Consider the following 17,345-nt stretch of genomic DNA (forward strand, 5'->3'; position numbering starts at 1 on the left):
CGCCGCCAGGCCAGAGTGTGGGCCGAGAAGCCCAGGGCGGACCCGTCTGGTCCCAGAACCGGGGCTGCCGCTCCGCCTCCAGGTCTCCCACTGCGAAGGCTCCGTGGGGGGCCAAGGGGACGCGACCACCCCTCAGGGGAGGTTGTTGCAGGACTTTGGAGTCCCGTCACAAGCACTTCCCCGGATGTCGTGCCGACCCCAGCGGGCAGCGGGCCTCCTGCGCACGGTCACAGGCCCCTGGTCGGGGCGGGGCAGGAAGGGTGTCAGTGCGTGGAAGGCCCGGCCGGGGGAGGGGCTCGCGCAGGAGGCCGTTTCAGGCCCGGCTGCACGCCCCACACGTGAGGACGGCTCCGCAGGGCTTGGGGGTTGTCCGGATGCCGTGCGATCGAGGGGTTTTCCTCCAACTCGTTGTCAGAGACACAGGACACCCAGCGTGGGGAGTGGGGTGCGCAGAGACAGTGCCGGACGGGGCTCCCCCGCGGCCCCCGGGACGGTGGGCTGGGGCTCGGGCACACGCAGGCGGGGAGCGTGGCCGGGAGCTGCTGCCAGCGGTGAGCGGCCTGGTGACACACAGCTGCGTGCCCCTGCGCCGTGGGCACTGGCCGGGCGCCGTGGCGGTTCGTCACCTCTCTGGCGACAGGAAGCGGCGCCGCACCCACGGGCGTGCAGACCGCTCCCCCTCGAGGCTTAGAGACCCCAGAACACACACCCGCTCTCCAAACTGGCCAGCGTGTCTCCTGGCGCCCGGGGGCGGGGGCGGCTTGCACCGTCTGCCCAGGCGCTGGGCTGACGTGTGTCCCCCCACGGCCCCCGGTGCACCTGCTTCTCTCCTCGGCGCCCCCGTTCCGTGTCTCAGCACCCACATTCCGTGTCTCGCCGTGGTTGTCTGGCCGCCCGTGCCACGTGCTAAAACGGAGCCCCGAGGTGGGACTCAGGGCGTCAGCACCCACGGGAGCATTCGCACAGCGCTGGGCGTGCGCACCGTGGAGCAGGTGAGCCCGTGCGTGACCGGGACGAGCCGTCTGCACCACGCGGCCTCGGACGGAGCCGTGAGTTCCCGGGCCGCCAGCGAGGTCAGCGGACGGGCCAGCCGGGGCCCTGGGCCGACGAGGCCACGGCGGCGCCAGCCTCCCCGTCCTGGGCACCCCCCTCTACGAGGGGCCCTGTCACGCCCCCAGAGGCGACTTCAGCTTCCCTCCAAGGCGTTTCCGCTTTTCTTCCGCTCGAGTTACGACAAGGACTTTTGCCATCAAAGTAGCCAACATCCAGCCTTTAACTTCCCAGAGATACCAAACGGAGCGAGGCTCTGGGCTGCGTGGGAGTCATTTAGATCGAGGCCGTCGTCTCATTGCCGGTGTTCGCGAGTGTCTGTTACTGCTTTGCTTTGGGAAATCGTGTTCGACATCAAGCCAGACTGTTTCAGTCACGTTCATAGGGACACCCAAGGACCTGACAGTGTTTTAAAGTCTTCGGGCTTTTGGAACGTGGCCGGAGAAAGACGGGAGCATCAGACTGGAGCTCGTCCGGTGGGGACGGTGCCCGCTCTCAGCGCCAGCAGCGGGGAGCCGTGCCGAGCAGGCCCCGGGCCCAGAACCCCCCGGGCACCCCGGCGGTGACCTACCATCTGGGCCTCACCTCTCCGGGTCCAGCCCCCACCGGGGCGTGTGCTGCTGCACACCTGATAGCTCGTGCACGGTCACATGAGCTCGTGCGTGCGAGGTGCTCCGAGCAGCACCTGGTGCCGGAGGAAGGGACCCAGGCCCCCGTGGACGGAAGAACTGGGTCCCCGACGAGACAGAGGCGGGAGCCGGCCCGCGGGGCCTGGCAGCCGGGCCCGCGGGGTCGTGGGGGAGACGAGACCGGAAGAGGGGATTCTGGGAGAGCAGACAGACCGCTGGCACCGGGCGTCCGGGTCGGCTCCAGCCGCAGAGGAGGAAAAGAGACCGCTCAGATTTACAGCGCCGACAACCGAGGTCCGGATATTTCAGAGAAGAAAGTCAGTTTTCCTGTCATGTTTTTCTCTCGTCTGACCTGGTACAGTCTGAAAACCACTGCACCTGCCTTGCACACCCGGTTTAAGATCTTCACCTAAAGTTGTCCATCGCCCGTCGGGTTTCACACGGGACGTGATCCCGCTCACGGCCCTCGGCCCCACCCCCCTTCCGGAACCCTGAAACGCCGGCCGGCCGGCGTGGTTTGACCCCCGGTGCCTCTCTCGGTTCTTCGTTTTTCAACAACCGGGACGCCCGCCCTGGTCCGCGGGCGGTTGGGGCCGCCGCGCTGGGCGAGGAGCGCGGAGTGGAGGAGGGGCGGCGCTTCTGCCTCCTCCTCCTCCTCGGGGTCCTGCTGGCGCCGACCCAGGGCCCGCGGCCCCGACTCCTGGGCGTCTGTCGCTCGTCCTGGCGGCAGCTGCCCCCTCCGCACCGGGGCCGCCTGGGCCAGTCACCCGTCCGTGGGTGGGGTCCTGCGTCGTCTTCGCCCATGGGTGTCTCGGGCGGGGTTCTTCCCGCTGGCGTGTCCCGGGGCGACCTCGGCATCAGCTTCCGGGGGGCAGCGACGCCCCCCCCCCGCCGTGGGGCAAGCCTGGTTCAGAGCCCCGCCTCTGCTGGGCGGTTGTGGTGTCCTGCGCCTGCCGGCCCCCGGCTCTTTCCCAACGCCCCGCCCGCCTGTCGCCCGCTCAAGGTCTGCCCTGCGCCAGGCCCTGAAGCCGCCGAAGGGGGGAGGGCCAGGCTGGCTGCCCCGTCGGCCGTGGCGTGCCCGGGCCAGGTGGGAGGGCGCGGGAGGGACGCAGGACTCAGGGTTGGGGAGTCGCGGTCCAGACCCCTGACGTGTGCCCGCTCAACGGCCTGCAGCAGGCCCGTGCACCCGAGCACCAGTCTCCCTAGCTGGGGAGAGCGGCAGGGACCCCCTGGGGCTCTGCTGGGTGTGGCGCCCTCATCCCGCGGCCCAGGAGGCGGAGGCAGGGGCGCCGCGCGGCCTTCCTGGGTCACAAGCAACTCTGCTGGCCGAGTCCCCGCGTGCACTCTCCCCAGACGGCTGCCCTGGGTGTGTGCAGACCGCCACGTTGCTCCCAGGGGCCAGTCCTGCCTGGGTCTAAGGAAGTCGCCTGAGGGTAGGGGACGACCAGTTTAGACACTGAAGTCATTAGACTTTCAGCTGATCCGAACAGTGACTTCTCAGAGAGGCCCAATCACACACTTCGGGGAACGTGCTAACGGCCCCCAGAGACGGGGCCGTGGTGTGGACAACCGACCGGGCTGTACCCAACACACTCGTCCGTGGACTCCACCCGGCCTCCACCCACCGCCCTCTCTCCGTCCCCCGCCCGTGGGGGCTGCGACGCGACTCTCCCAGCGAGTGGGCGGCAGGGTGATGACACGGTCCGGCCCAGGGAGCAGAGAGGGCTGGAGCCCCGGCGTGGGCCCGCAGGAGGGGCTTCCACAGACAGGGACCCCCACAGCCTCTGCAGCGCAGCCGGTCCTCTCCGGACCACGGCGGACAGCCCGGGATGACCCCCCAACCCCTGCGAGAGCGCTGTCCTGGGACTCGGCGTCTCCACCGGCCTGGGCTAGCTGGTCTGGACTAGTAGCCTGGACTGGCCGACCTAAACTACTTGGTCTGGACTCGTTGGCCTGGGCTAGCTGGTCTGGACTAGTTAGCCTGAATTAGACTAGTTAGTCTGGACTAGTTGGCCTGACTAGTTGATCTGAGCTAGTTAGTATGGACTAGTTAGCCTGGATTGATTAGTCAGCTTTAATGGAATCTCGACCTTTCTGTCTCTAAGACGGGAAGAAACAGGGACTTTCTAGCCCCCGACGTCTCGGGAAGACGAACTCGTGGGTTCACCAGGGGAAGGGCAGGTAACACTCTGCACACTGACCCGAGAGGGAGACAAGGGGCGGGGCCGAGTGCTCACACCTGGCCCCCGTCCCGCACCTGTGCGTGTGTGGAGCAGGTGCTTTGTCCCGGGCCGGTCGGCGAGACTGCTCCTCGTCCTGGCCGTGCGTCCGTGACGCACGCGGCCCCTCCTGGCCAGAGAGTGCGCGGGGGTGACTGGGCTCACGGCGAGGGCGGCAGTGCCTGCTCCAAGCGCCGTGATGCCCGCCGGCTGCACCCTCCGTCCCGGACCTGCTTATCGGGAGGCGGGGGCCCGGCAGTGCTGGAGCGGCCCCACAGGGCCACGGGGTCGCGCTGTGCGGTCAGCAGCACATGGTGCCGGTGGTCTCCGCGCTGGGACAGATGGGAGGACAAGCTGTGCGTCCCTGCGACTCCCTCTCCTGGCTGGCCCAGAGGGGCCGGGGTGCAGGGCAGCCCCTTGGCTCCCGGGCTCTGAAGGCCGTGCCCGGTCCCCGAGGTCCCGTTCCGGTTGCGCCGTTGTCCGGTCCGGGGGATGCTGGTGCGCGGAGCCCCCTGGGGCAGCGCCCCCTCCGCTTCTGCCCAGAACCAGATTCCAGCTTTCCTGCGTGCGGGGGGAGGGCTGCGGAGGAGGTCGCCACGGCCACACCCACGGGAGCCTCTGGGGGCCTCCTTCTGGGCCACAGGAAGCGCCCCCCAGCGCCCCGCCCCCCGCAGTTGCTAACGAGATGGGAACGTCATGAATTACCTGCCGCCAGCTCCTCCTTCACCGCCTTCCCCTCCTTCTTTTCCTTCCAGAAAGTCACTCCCGTTCCTTTCTTATAGCTGACCCACGAGCAATGTCAAACGTGAGTCCTTTCCTAAGAAACACGTCGGGGTGTCCTTCCCGTTAACACACACCCTGGAATAGCCACCCTTGAGATCGATTTTCTTACCAACCAGACCCGCCGCTCTCTGCGCCGAGGGTGGGCGTGGCCGCCACGCCGGTGTCCGAGCGCCCAGACGCCGCGTTCTGGTCGGGAGCAGTTCTCCGTGGCCCGTGTGACCCGTGTGAGTGGAGACCCGCACACGGGCTGAAGGCCGGGCGTCCGGAGTGGCCACGGCTCGTGTGTCGCTGACAAGCAGGTCTGCGTCCAGCCACACGGGCCACAGCCTGGGGCAGCCTCAGCTCCGCCCCCTGGTCGAGCCAGGGCCCGCAGCCCCTGGTTGTCGGGGTCCTTCTGCTGCCGGTCACCCGTGCGCTGCAGGTCCCCCCTGGTCTTCCTTCCGACGGCGAGACCCTTGAGGACGAGGACCCCTGCCTATTTGCTCTGCGACGAGCCGACACGCCACGCCCAGCCTCTCCTGAGAGCAGAGCGTGTCACGCTCTGGGGTGACCGCCAGCCGGGGGCGGGGCTGTGTGTGGCTTCTGGGGCACAGCAAGTGCGTCTTCCCGCCACTGCCGCCTGGCGCTGACCAGTCGGCCCAGGGCTGGGCGCGAGCGGTCTACTCTGCGGCCCCCGGTCTCTCCGTCCGGGGACTTGTCTGTGGGCACGAGGACACGTCTCTTCCTGGCTCTTGCCCCCACCTGTCCCACACGGCCCCGCCCGCTCTCCGGCCGGCCCGTGGACTGCCTTTGCGGTGGGCGGCCGGAGGCGGCCGGGCCTCGCCCCCGCCGCCCGCCCCTCCACAGTGCCCCGCTGTCCGACCGTCCCCTCTGCCCCGTCCCAGGGGGTCTTCCTGCCTGAGCAGGCCGAGACGCCCCCGTGCTGCACAACCCAGTCGGTGCGCCCCAGGCTCTTCCCCTGTCCCCACCCGCCCCGGGGACCCCGCGCCGCCCCTCCCGGGTGCCCCTGCTGCTCTGCCCCACAAACACGTCCCTTGCCAGTGTCAGTCTGCTCCTGCTGCCGTGTGTCCGTGGGCACCCTGCCCCGCCTCCCCGGCTGTCCACGCCGCTGCTGAACCCATCGCCTCTGCAGCTGGCAGCATCTCTGTGCCCACGTCACCTGTCACCTGTCGGGGGGGGGTGACAGTCACAGAGCCCAGTGCAAGGGACGTGGAGGCAGCGCAGAGGAGACTGCAAGCCCCTCCCACCTCCTGGCTCCGCCCCAGGCCACGCAGTCAGGGGGGCATCACACTGGGTGCAGCAGCCCCCCCCCCACCTCGCCCCTCGCTCCCTGCCTCTGGGCTCCTCCTGGGGCTCTGCCGATTCGGTCCTCTCCATAGGAGGGAGGGAGAATGTGCTAGAACTCCATTTTTTTTTCTTTTTACTTTTAAAAATGTTATTGAATGTATTGGGGTGACGTTCGTTAATTAGCTACACAGGCTTCCAGTGGACGCCTCTGTGGTGCCTCATCTGTGTATCGCACTGTGTGCCCCCCCCCCACAGGCAGAGCTCCCTCTGTCCCGGTGCGTTTGCCCCTGGCTGGCCCCCAGCCCCCTCCCGCTGGAGACCACCGTCCCGGGGCCCCAGTCTGCTTGTGTGTGTCTGCCCGTCTCGTCTGCGCGGTTGCTGCTTCCGCCCTCCGCCCCCTGTGAGTGAGCGCACGTGGCTCTGCCCTTTCCTGCCGCTCGGCCTGACACCCTGAAGGCCCCGCCGTGTCGTGGCGGAGGGCAGCCTCTCACCCTTCCCGGGGGCCCCGGGGTGCTCCCCCGTGTGTGCGCGTCCCACCCTCCCTCGAAGGGCACCGCGGGCGTCTCCCTGTCTGGGCCGCCGGGAGCGACGCTGCAGGGACGGATGGACAGAGCAGAGAATAAACTGGAAAAGGAGTGTTTTAGAACCAGGTGGTCACACACAGCAGGATAGGGCACGAGGCAGATTTGGGGGGGCAGGAAGAGGGAGGACCCAGAGCAGAGCGGCCCCAAGTATGAGAAACCAGAGAAAAAGCCAGGGTCACACGGGCTGCAGCTGAAGCGTCGCGTCCTGTAGTTGTCCCTGGTTAGCACCGTGAAGCAGCTTCCCCCGAGACGGAAGACCAGAGGTCCACGGACGGGGAGGGCAGACGGGAGAGACCAAGCAAACAAAACGTGAAAACCGGAAACAAGGCCTCGGCCGCACGGAGCCCGGGGGCCCCGGCCCCCTTCCGTCCGTCCCGGGAGACCCGCCTCGGTTGCCGCTGCCCCAGGACAGAGGGACGGGGTGGGCATCACGGAGCCCCCGGCCTCTACAGCCGTGCAGCTCCAGCCGGCGGCCTGTGGCCGAGGGCAGAGGATGGGCAGTGCAGATGCCCATCCTCCGGGGAGCGGGAGGGGCCCCAGAGGGGTCTGGGGCCGGGGCAGCACTGGCTCTGCGCCGAGTGCAGGCCAGCTGGCTCCTGGCGTCGCAAAGGTGGGCAGGGTCAGGCCGGCCCCTCTGCAGAGCCGCCCCCGCAGCGACCTTCCGCAGGGAAGGGCTCGCCATTGCACACTGGACGGCCTGCTGTCCAGACCGAGTCGGCAGGGTCACAGGGGCTTCCCCACCGGAGGCAGGGAGCCCAGGGGGCCGATGCCCCCCACACCCCCAGCCCTGCCCCAGGGCCGGAGGAGACCCCCACCCCCAGCAGCGCAGGCCCAGGAGCCTGTGAAAGCCTCTGTCTCACCACATAGCCCCGACACTAACCGCCCTAGAGCTCAGCTCGGTCAGCTGCAGGTGAGTACGTCCTCCCAGGCCCAGCGCCCCAGCGCCCCAGCGCCCCGTGGGGTCTTGCATGCCAGCCTGGCCCCGCCCACTGTGCGTGTCCCGGGGGAGGGGGGCCCACCGGCAGCGTCAGGCCCCGCGGTGAGGGGTGGTTGCTGTCGCCTGCCTCCGCCGCGCCAGTCACCTTTTGTATTTTTTTTTGCATGGGTCCTCGAGTCCACTTCCAATCGCGACCACGCTCCCAGCCTCTTGTTTAGCCGCCCCTGCTGCTGGACGTGCATGTGCTCCGGCAGCAGTTGCCCAAGGACGCGCCCCACTAATGAGGGACGCCAGCATGCGCTAGGTACGTGTGGCCGCGCCCGGGACGCCGCTCGGGGCCTTCGGGGCGGCAGGCGGCGCGGCGACTGGGCGAGGCAGGCTCCCCCCCGCCCCGACCCCCACCGCCTGCGAGGCAGCATGGCCCCCCACCCGCCCCGGGGACGTAGAGGCCCAGAGTAGCCCCCTGCACGGTCGAGGTCACCACGGTTGCATGAAGCACGGACTTGGGCCCCTGACAGCCAGGCCGGCTGCCCTCCCAAGGCCCTGGGCTGGGGCTCAGAGCACGCTGGCCCCAGCTCAGCTCCCTGGGGGGCCCTGGTCGCCCCTCCCGACCCAGGCCAAGGCAGTGTCCTCCCCCCAGGGCACCACGGGCCCCGGGTCAGGGGAAGGGCAGAGGGGGTCCCACGACACACAGGTTAGGGGTGACCCAACAATGACTGGAGCCTCTAGGTCAAAATTCAAGCCTGCTGGGGACACCCTGCTCGTTGATGGGGGGGGGCAATGCGCACCCTCCAGGGGACTGCAGAACGCCTGTGCGCCTCGGTCCCCAGCCTCAGGGTGCCCGGCCGAGGAGCCTTGCCCCCACCAGACCCCCGCGCCCCCCTGCTGCCCTGACCACACGGCCCCCACCCCGGCCTTAGCGGCCTGAGGCCCAACCCGTTCCACGTGCCACCTGCATCCCCGAGGCAAAAGTTGCTTTAAATGATGCGGAGGGCACTTCTGTAATGCTTGTCCACGTATGTGCGTGTTTTCCAGTGTGATGGTAAAGGAAGGTCCTTAGAACCAAGGGAAAGGTGGGTTCTGTCGGCAGGCGGCACGCTCAGAACGCCCGTCTTCCACCCGGTCCTGCCAGTGTCCAGGTCCTGCAGGCGGCATCGGCGCTGAACGCAGACCCCCGCGGCGCCACGGGCCCCGCGAGCCAGGGCCCCTCTCCCGGTTCCCAGGGGCGGAGGGGGCGCGGGAGGGGCTCGGGACCCACGCACCCAGGCGGTGAGCCTCCGGGAGGCTGGAGGCTGCGGACGTCCCGCAGGTGGAACCCTGAGTTTCAGGCGGGCGGGCGGGGCGCCGGCAGAGGGCGCCTGGCTCTTCGGCGGCCGGGCTGCCTTCCGTTCACCGAGAGAGTGGCAGCGTGAAACTCAGTGTGTGTGACTTTTCCGTTTGAAACTGCGGGGTCCAGCCCAAATAATGCCCCTTTTTCATTACAAGCCTCTTTACTACAAAACCCGAAGCGTGTGGTTCTGATCCTGTGACTCGGCGCTGCCCCACAGAGGCACGCGTGTGAGGTTTGCGGGAGGCGCCCCCGTGAGCACCCGCCAGCCACGCGCAGGCCGGCGCTGCCTCCGCCGGGCCCTGCTGTCCCGTCCTCACTTCTGCACGCTCATCTTTTCTTAGTGACGTCACCAAAGAAAGTGGACGTAAAGAAGTATGCTCTGGATTTGTATGTCTTTAGGCAAAAAATAAATGCTCTGGGCTGAACCTTTTGTGTAAGTGAACAAAGAAGTATATATAGGTAGTGTGGGTCAGTTCACAGACAGGTTTTGCTACTGTGGACAAGGCTTCATTTCATGTTTTCGTGATTTCTTTGAAAACTGAGGGCGGCGAGAAAATGTGTTTTCTCCCATCTGGGGCCCGTCCCCCAGCAGAGCTGCCGCGGCGACGGGGGCGGAGGGCTGCAGCGGCGCCCGCCACGGCGCCCGTGGGGAGCTCGGGATGCGCCGGTCCGACCTCCGCGCCGCCGGCTCTCGGGGTCAGGGAGCCCCCGTCCGCATTCCGGCCGCCGCGCTCCTGGCCAGGGCACGTCTGCGAGTCCACCTCGCGGGCTGGGCCGGCTGCGCAGACAAGACGGCGGGACTGTCAGACTTCCGTGCTGAGACTTGGAACTTGATCTCGGTCCTAACTGCCTTCCTTCGCACGTCTGCTTCCTGAGCGCTCCTAGTTACTTCCCGAGCCCTCTGGGCCGTGCCGGCGGGCAGGAGGCCCTGCAGGAGGGTCTCACGAACCAGTGGGCCGTGATGGGGCTCCAGTGGGCGGGCTGAGCCCCTGCGCGGCTGCCCCCGGTCCCGGCTGCGGTTCGCAGCCCCGGGGGTCGGCCCCGGGTCCGGCGGAAGGGCACAGCAGAGGTGAACCTAGGAAGCGAGTTGCCTGTCCTCGCACTCCTGTGGCGCACGCCGGTGCAGCGCTGCGGGGCGCTCACGGGTCTGGAGCTCGGTGGGTGGGCCGGAAGGCCTTTCCTGGTGGCGGGGGTCGCGGCTCTTGGCCTCTGTGCAGGGGTGACTGGCGACGACGGCGCCTATACGGGTCCAGGTCAGACGGGGGGCCCGGGGCAGGGAGGCGTTCTGGGGAGCCCGGGCTCAGGCCCCACGGCCCAAGAGCCGCCACAGCGGCCGGGCCCCCAGGCGCCTGCCGGACAGGGGCTGGCTCACGGCTTCAGAGACCCGAGCTTGTGGGTGGGCCCGAATTCTTCTTTTCTTAGATTTGACCTGGACACTTCAAAATCTAAGCACACTGAAAACGTTTCGTTGTGATTTCCCCGTCAGCGTTCTTAAACGTCTGTACAGGAGGGGTTTTCCCAGCCGGGCAACAACCCGGGGCACCCACACTCCTTCCTGCCTTTCTGGGTTTCCCCGGTCCCCGGGCACACGCGCCATGACGCACGGGACGGGCCGGGGGTCTCGCGCGTTTTTGTCTGGAGTTTGTCCGTGAGGCGGCGGGGGCTGAGGCGCCCCGTCAGCCTCCCGGGGCGGCTGCACCGGTGGTGCCGTGGAGCGGGACAGGCAGACTGCGTGACGCGGGCGATCCGTGCGGCCCCCTCGCGCCCCGGACCCACGGCACTTGGTGCCACCGTCTGTGACGGCGCCCGGCAGCCGGGGGTGGGGGGCGCCTGGTGCTGGCCCTCCCGCCGCGCAAAGAGCCGGTGCCTGCCTGTCGGGGGGTTTCCATGGAAACCCAGTCACCCCTTCTGCCACTTCCGACCCACGCTGTTGGCCTCGGGGGCTCTGATCGGCCCACACAGGCCCCCCTTCGTGGAGGAGACCCCCCCTCGGCTGGGCGGGCACAGATTGAGGTCCTGTTCCCCGATGGCACACCACGGTCACCGCCGCCATCGAGGGGCGGCGCCCCCTCCGGCAGCGGAACAGTCGCCTTGTCCCCCCTCGCCGCCGGAAGACTGTGTCCTTGGACGTGGAGGCTCCTGAGCCAGGGAGTCTGCGTGGCCATCTGAGAGCCGAGAAAGCCTCGCGTCTCGAACACCGATGAGCCGCAACAGAGCAGGCAGAGGAGCTGGGACCCCATCCTGGGCCGCCTTCGGGGTGGCCGCCGAACGGTGGACACGTGGTGTCCCGGGGGGCTCGGGGGCCAGTGCAGGAGGAGAGAGGAAGAAGCCCCCCTCCCCAGCCCGGGTCAGACCGGGGTCACCCCAGGGCCAGGGAGGGGCACCCCTGGTCCGCACCCCGGCTGCCCCACCTGAAACCCTGAGGGTGAGGAGGAACCTTTTCTGGAAGCAAGGCCTTCGCAGGGCGTCCTTCCGCCCCGACACAGCGAGTGCTCTGAGCAGGGGCCGAGTCGATGAGGCTTTGCCCTCGCGGTGCCAAGGGACTCTCTAGACGCCTCTTTTCTAATCCACGTGACGCATTGGTAAATGGCTTACTCGCACAAAACTACTCTGAAACTCTCCCTCTCACTTTACAGTCACTAAAATCTGACCTTTATTTGCGTGGTTTTGGTTGCAATGCATCCCTTTAAACTTGAACAGAGTGTGTCCACCTCCTGCCCCCAGCAGAAAAGGCGTATGAAAAAATTATACTCGTGTTAAAATGAATACATCTTAATTACGTTTGCACCCAGTGGTCAAATTAGGAAGAGCTTAAGGATTTTTTTTTTTTTGTAACAAAAAGCAAGGCCAAGCGTGAGTCCCTGGCCCGGGGAAACACCCCGTTTCCCGCTACATTTTCAAGACGGAAACTTGCGCGAAGACTAGCTTCTCCCCGAGCCTCGAGGCCCGAGGCTCCTGGCCTGTGTGCCCGCCAGGCACCACTGCAGAAGGCAGCTGTTGAAGTCGCGGGTTAGAAAGCAACCACTTAGCAGCCGGCAGAGGGGCCGTGTGACCGGACAAACTGCTGTTCCTGCCGCAACGGTCGGGTCCACAGCGGGACTCCTGGCCGTGGCGGGACGCGTGGGTTCTGCCTGAGCCCCGCGCTGTCCTCTCTCGCACCCGATTGCACGCGCGCACACACACCGACGGCTGCTCTTTCCCGCTTCACCCGTCACTGTCTAACCCCCCCCCCCCAGCACAGGCTGGGGCTGAGCTCTCGCCTGTGACGCGATGTGGCAGCCGTCTGTCGTGGCCCCGGGACCCGGCATCGTGGCCCCTTGCTTGGGCTCGTGGAGATCTTGACTCTTTCCAAGACGCAAAAATTGTCGACGTGTCCGAGCGTCAGAATTCGGCGTCGCGCAGTGGGACGCCGCCCAGTCTCACGGCCCCACGCCCCTCCCCACGCCCTCTCGTCGGACCCGGGGGGCGTCCCTGGCTGACCCGGCCCCCAGGACCCAGGGACGCTCTGAGTGGGGAGCACCACGGAGGCTCTTAGAAGCGTTTGCCTCTGTTAAATACTTAAAATCTGTGTTTTCGTCCCTAATTTTTACATTCCTGGCGGGCACAAAAGCAACCGAAGCAACTTAAAATGGCTCTTCAGAGAGGGCAGAGTTGAGCAGTCGGGCGGGGGAAGGGCCGCAGCGCTGTGCTCCACCCCGCCCTCCCCGGCAGAGCGGCGCGCTGGCGGGCGCTGGCTGGCGGGGGGCGGGGTGGGGGCGGCTGAGCAGACCTGCCCGCCTCAGCGGCCTGGGCCTGGTCCATCGAGACAGGCGTGTGCTCTGCTGAGTCCGTTGAAAGTAACGGGATTTACAGTCAGTCGGGCCCAGCTGAGGGTCTGAGAGCTGGGTCCAGGCCCCGCAGCTCAGGCCCAGCTGCCGCCACCTGCCGCCCGGGCCAGCCCTCGGGCCGGGGGCGTGCAGAGCAGGACGGTGCCGTGCACGCTCCACCTGTAGGAGACCCTTGCCTCGTGCCTGGCCTGTGTCACAGGCCCCTCGGGGACCGTGTGTGGGGCTGGGCTCCCAGCGTGGCGGGGGAGGCGGCTCAGGCGGCCTCTGAGGTGGTGACAGGGAGCCACGGCCACGGCCACGCAGCCTCCAGCTGCACGTCTCCCCGCGCAGGGAGCTCGCGTGTTGACGGGAGTCCACTCCCTGGAGACACGGGAGAGAGACACGCCCAGGGGTTTCCGTTTCTGCCGAGTAAAGTGCCCGATCTGTGTCCTTGCTTGCAGGTGCCCCACCCCCGGCTGCGACGGCTCCGGACACATCACAGGCAACTACGCGTCCCACAGAAGGTAGGTGGGGCCGGGCCGCGCCGTCCTTCCTCGCCACCCCCGCCCCCAGGGGGCGCTGCTGACAGCCCTGCCACTGCCCCCGCTGCCAACCGGGGGTCCCGCGGCGCGGCGCGGTGCCCGCAGGGCCTCCTGGAGCCGGGCGCCAGCCCTCTGGCCGGGCTCGCCCTCGGCAGCGGCTCCACTCGCCACGGGCGGTCCTGACGGCAGCCGGTGGCGCGGGCGCCGTCCTGCGTGCGGGGAGGAGGAGGAGGTACAGGGGAAGCGTGCGGCCCCCGAGGACCAAGGTCGTTAGAAAGCCGCCTCCCCGACGCCGGAAACACTCGGGGCTGAGCCACGGGCGGCGCGGTCACGGCCCCCAGGGTCGCGCGGGGGCCCGCAGAGCTGCGCACTCGGAAACCCCGGGCCTTAGCGCCGCCCTCGCTGCCCCCCCCCCCCCGCCCCGGGAGACAGGGGCGTCTGCGCGCAGCACAGGCGTGTCCTGTGGCGGCGCCCGTCCCAAGCGAGCCGGCACTCGGTCCTCGTCTGGGAACGCCCCCACCACGCCCGGCCCCAGGCTGAAGCGCGTGGAGAGAACCTTCTGGTGCGAGAGCCACACGGCGGTGGGGGGAGGGGTCCAGGCCCTGTGGCCAGGTGCGGGGGTGAGGAGCCAGCCAGCGCCAGGGGCGCGCACACTCTGTGCCAGCACTGGGACCCCCGCGGGCACGCAGAGCCCGGCTGCCCTGACGCTGAGCGGGCCGAGGGGTCAGACAGCCGTTCGCTGCCGCTGGCTACGACGTCCCGGACGACGACGTGGGTGGTCTGACCGCGGACGTGCTCTCCTGCTTCACGTGCACCCCCCCACAGAGCCAGGGAGAGCCAGGAGGGCGAGGGCGCCGGCCAGCTGCGGGCCGCCGCCGCCACAGCGAGGTCAAGCGCACCAGCCCAGGGAGCAGGCAGCGTTCGGAGGCTGCACCACAGGCCAGGGGCCGGGGCAGAGGCACTCACTGGCTGGCCGGCCCGGTCCGCTCCTCGTCAGGACCTGGCTGCCGGGTCCCAAGCCTCTGCGGCCACTTCCCAGCGTCTGGGGCGCCGTGGGCGCCGCGCAGGCCCGTGGGAGGTGCACAGCCTGGAGCCGGCGGCGCCAGCTCTGCGACACTGGGGCCTCCGTGCTCACCTGAGGCCGACCTCTCTCCTCCAGACCGGCGGCCAGCCGGCCCGGCGCTGCCAGCGTCCTGGATAGGACCTGTCTGGGCTGTGGGGGCCACTTGTGACATCACCGGGTGTCCCCAGGGCCGGGGCCGCTGCCACTGCCCGCAGGTCAGGACGAGCCTCGGGACGACGGGCTGGTGTCACCGGCGTCCAGAGCAGCCCCGGCACTTTGAACGTAGGACAAGAGTCACCTCCAGAAGGTGTCCAGGGCGAGGTCACTGGTTTAGAGCAAACGCAGCACAGCCGGCCTTGGGTCTGCAGTCCGAGGTTACAGGTCAAGTGCAGCCCACGCCGGTCCCTGCTGCAGCCCGTGGGAGCAGATCCCCGGGCCTCCCGCTGCGGTGCCCGCGGCGTTGGGCGACGTCTGCACAGCTGGCAGTGGGCGCTTCGGCCGCTGCCTGTCCGGGCGCCTGTGTCTGCTGGGCGTCGGGTGTGATGCAGTTTGGACACTTTCCATCGCACTGGGGCCTCGGGTGGGGACTGTCGGCCCAGCGTGAGCGAGGGCCCCCACCAGGATGGACCGGAGAGCAGGCCCGCAGGCGGGGTTCGGTTTCCAGCCCACGGCGGAGGGGGGCGCAGCAGCCCCTGGGCGTGGAGCGAGCGACGGGCTGCATGTGCTGCAGTGGGGGGAGTCCTGCTGGCCGCCCCCCCTCCCCCCGCGGGCAGCAGGGACGGCGGCGAACTCCGGGGCGGGCAGAGGCGCTGCCCCGGCTGGGAGGTCCTGTTTAACGGAGCTCCAGCCCAGCACAGACGTGGGCACCCTTCCCGGCCGGGCCTGTGGAGCCCAGGGGCCGCAAGTTCAAGTACAAACGCTGTTTTCCCTGTGGGTCTCCGTGGCCCATTCCCAGGAGCGTGGGGTCGCCCCCCAGACTCCAACCCAGAGGCGGCTCAGCCCCTTCCGGGGGTCCTGCTGTGTCCCCTGAGGCGCGGGCAGCCTGGCTGCCCCCTCCTGGGCACGGCCCCAACTCGAGACCCCGTGCTCCCCTGGGGCTTTCAGAGCCACGCGGCGCATCTGGCGACTTCCTCGCTGTGCGCTGGCGGTGGAAGCCGGGGCCGTGGGCGGCTGCCTGGTGGCGCTGGGGCGTCCGCGGTGGACTCGTGTGGGGTGGCCCGCGGTCGGCACCCGTCCCGTCGCGACCGGCCGGATCCGTGCCGGCTTCTCGTTTTGGCGTCCACAGTGGGGCGGTGTTCGGTCTCTGCGCCGTCCCAGAAACTGCCCTGAGTGCCTGTCGGTCCGTGTGGATTGGCGGCTCCGACACTCGGTTAAGAAGCCCACCCATCGTCTGTGCTCCGCTGCCCCCACCCCTGGCCTGGGGCGGCGACCTCGAGGGGCACGGCCCCGCCCCCTTGTCTGCCCGGGACGCAAAAGGCCCCTCTCCGCGGCCCCTGGAAGGCCCGTCCCCAGGCCTCCCGCATCTCCCCTGGCCACAGGCCCACACTCCCTCGCCTCCCCGGGGGCCCTGGTGAGGAAGGAGACCAGCTCCTCCCGGGAGCCCCGGGCGAGCGATGCTCAGCCCCCCAGAGACTGGGGCTGCCCCCACTCCCAAGCACCCCTGTCCCTGGGGCTCCCTGAGTCTGGGTGCTGGGCTTCTGCAGTGTGAACGGCCACCTCACTCCACTCAGAAGCGACCTGTTGGCTTTAAGTTCGGCCCCGAGGAAGGAACCACAGACCCAGACCCAAGTGGGCAGCCAGGCTCTAAGGTTGCTGAGCCCGTCTCTGCCGGCGCCTGGGAGGCCCGCTGGCGTTCAGGCCCCTGTGACAGGTTCACACCACGCTGACAGTGCTGGCGTCCTCGCCCCAGAGTGCGGGCGGGACGTGGGCCCCTTGGGCAGACCAGCACCTGTTTGCTGTGCACCTGCTGGGCTCCCTGCCCCCCCCCCAGTCCGCCGGCCTGCGAGACGTGGCCGGGCTCCCCAGCTCCGGCTTCTGCAGGGGAGCTCCAGGCTGGGGCTGCAGGGACAGGAGGGTGTCCTTCCCTCATCCCCAGGGCTGGCCGGGCGTAGTTGTTTGTCGTGCGTTCCAGTGCTCCGCGGGTGGGAGGGGCGTCCTCCAGTTTCCACCCAACGTGGAGACGGCAGGAGGGGGTTTGGAGAGCCCCTGGCCCACCGGGAGGACCAGGCCCGGGGCAGCGGGTCAGTGGGGAGCTCAGGCCGACAGGAATGCTGGGCCACTCCTGCCGAGGGAGGAGCCTTGAGAGCACGGGGGGGGGGGGGGGGTAGCTGCACCCCGTGCCTCCGCCGGTCTCATCTCCCTGCCCAGGAGCTCGCAGCCAGAGAGAAGCCCGCCAGAGCGCTGCCAGCCCTGCGGGCCGCCTGCCGGCCGGGCATGCAGGGCCTTCTGAAACCACGCTCCTCCTTCAGCCTTTCAGGTTGTCCGAGGGCGAAGAAGAGTGGCATCCGGATAGCGCAGAGCAAGGAGGACAAGGAGGACCAGGAACCGATCAGGTGCGCGCTGGCGGGGCGGGCAGCCGGCGGGGTCAGCGGGGGCCGCCCTCTGCGGTGTCAGTCGCCTGCACGGTCCGATCGCTGAAGCCCAGATCCAAGCGAACGGTCTAGGGAACAGGTGACTTGATAAGCGAATGCCCACCCGTCCGACCGATGGTCTGAGGGAGTCCGACACCAGACTCCCCGCCGCCCCCCGGTGGAAGGAGCCGTTTGCTTCCCCGGGAGAGCAGACGCGGGGAAGCAGGTGAAGACACGGAGACACCACGCAGAATGCGGGCGTGGTGCCCACGCCCCGGCTTAGGGAAACCGTCGGGCTGCCCTCACGTGGGGGCGGAGTGTCTGCCGCCCGCTCACACAGGCCACGGCCCCAACGGGCCCCCGGGAGCCAGGGTCTCAGAGACCCCGAGGGGAACCCGGTGCCGTCTCCCTGGGGTTCAGCCTCACGCAGTGTTTTCAGAGAAAAATTTAATTAAAACAAAATAATAATGAATCATAATAAAAATTACTAAAAATAAGTTAAAGTGTATGGAGATAAATAGGTGATACAAATTCTGTAGAATGTG

General features: G+C 68.4%; 1 protein-coding gene across 6 annotated transcripts in view; it reads left to right on the plus strand.

The window, feature by feature from the left end:
- The window catches only part of MYT1L (myelin transcription factor 1 like), a 321,839-nt gene that overhangs the window by 288,470 nt on the left and 16,024 nt on the right, over nt 1-17,345 (plus strand). For all 6 annotated transcript variants that reach the window (XM_045844646.1, XM_045844649.1, XM_045844650.1 and 3 more), the window contains 2 exons: nt 13,087-13,149; nt 16,699-16,782. In XM_045844646.1, the coding sequence (XP_045700602.1) occupies nt 13,087-13,149; nt 16,699-16,782 (147 nt within the window). The remainder of the gene's footprint in view (nt 1-13,086; nt 13,150-16,698; nt 16,783-17,345) is intronic.

The sequence above is a fragment of the Phyllostomus hastatus genome, unplaced genomic scaffold (genome assembly GCF_019186645.2).
Source record: "Phyllostomus hastatus isolate PE091 unplaced genomic scaffold, TTU_PhHast_1.1 phas_contig_402, whole genome shotgun sequence".
NCBI lineage: Eukaryota > Metazoa > Chordata > Mammalia > Chiroptera > Phyllostomidae > Phyllostomus > Phyllostomus hastatus.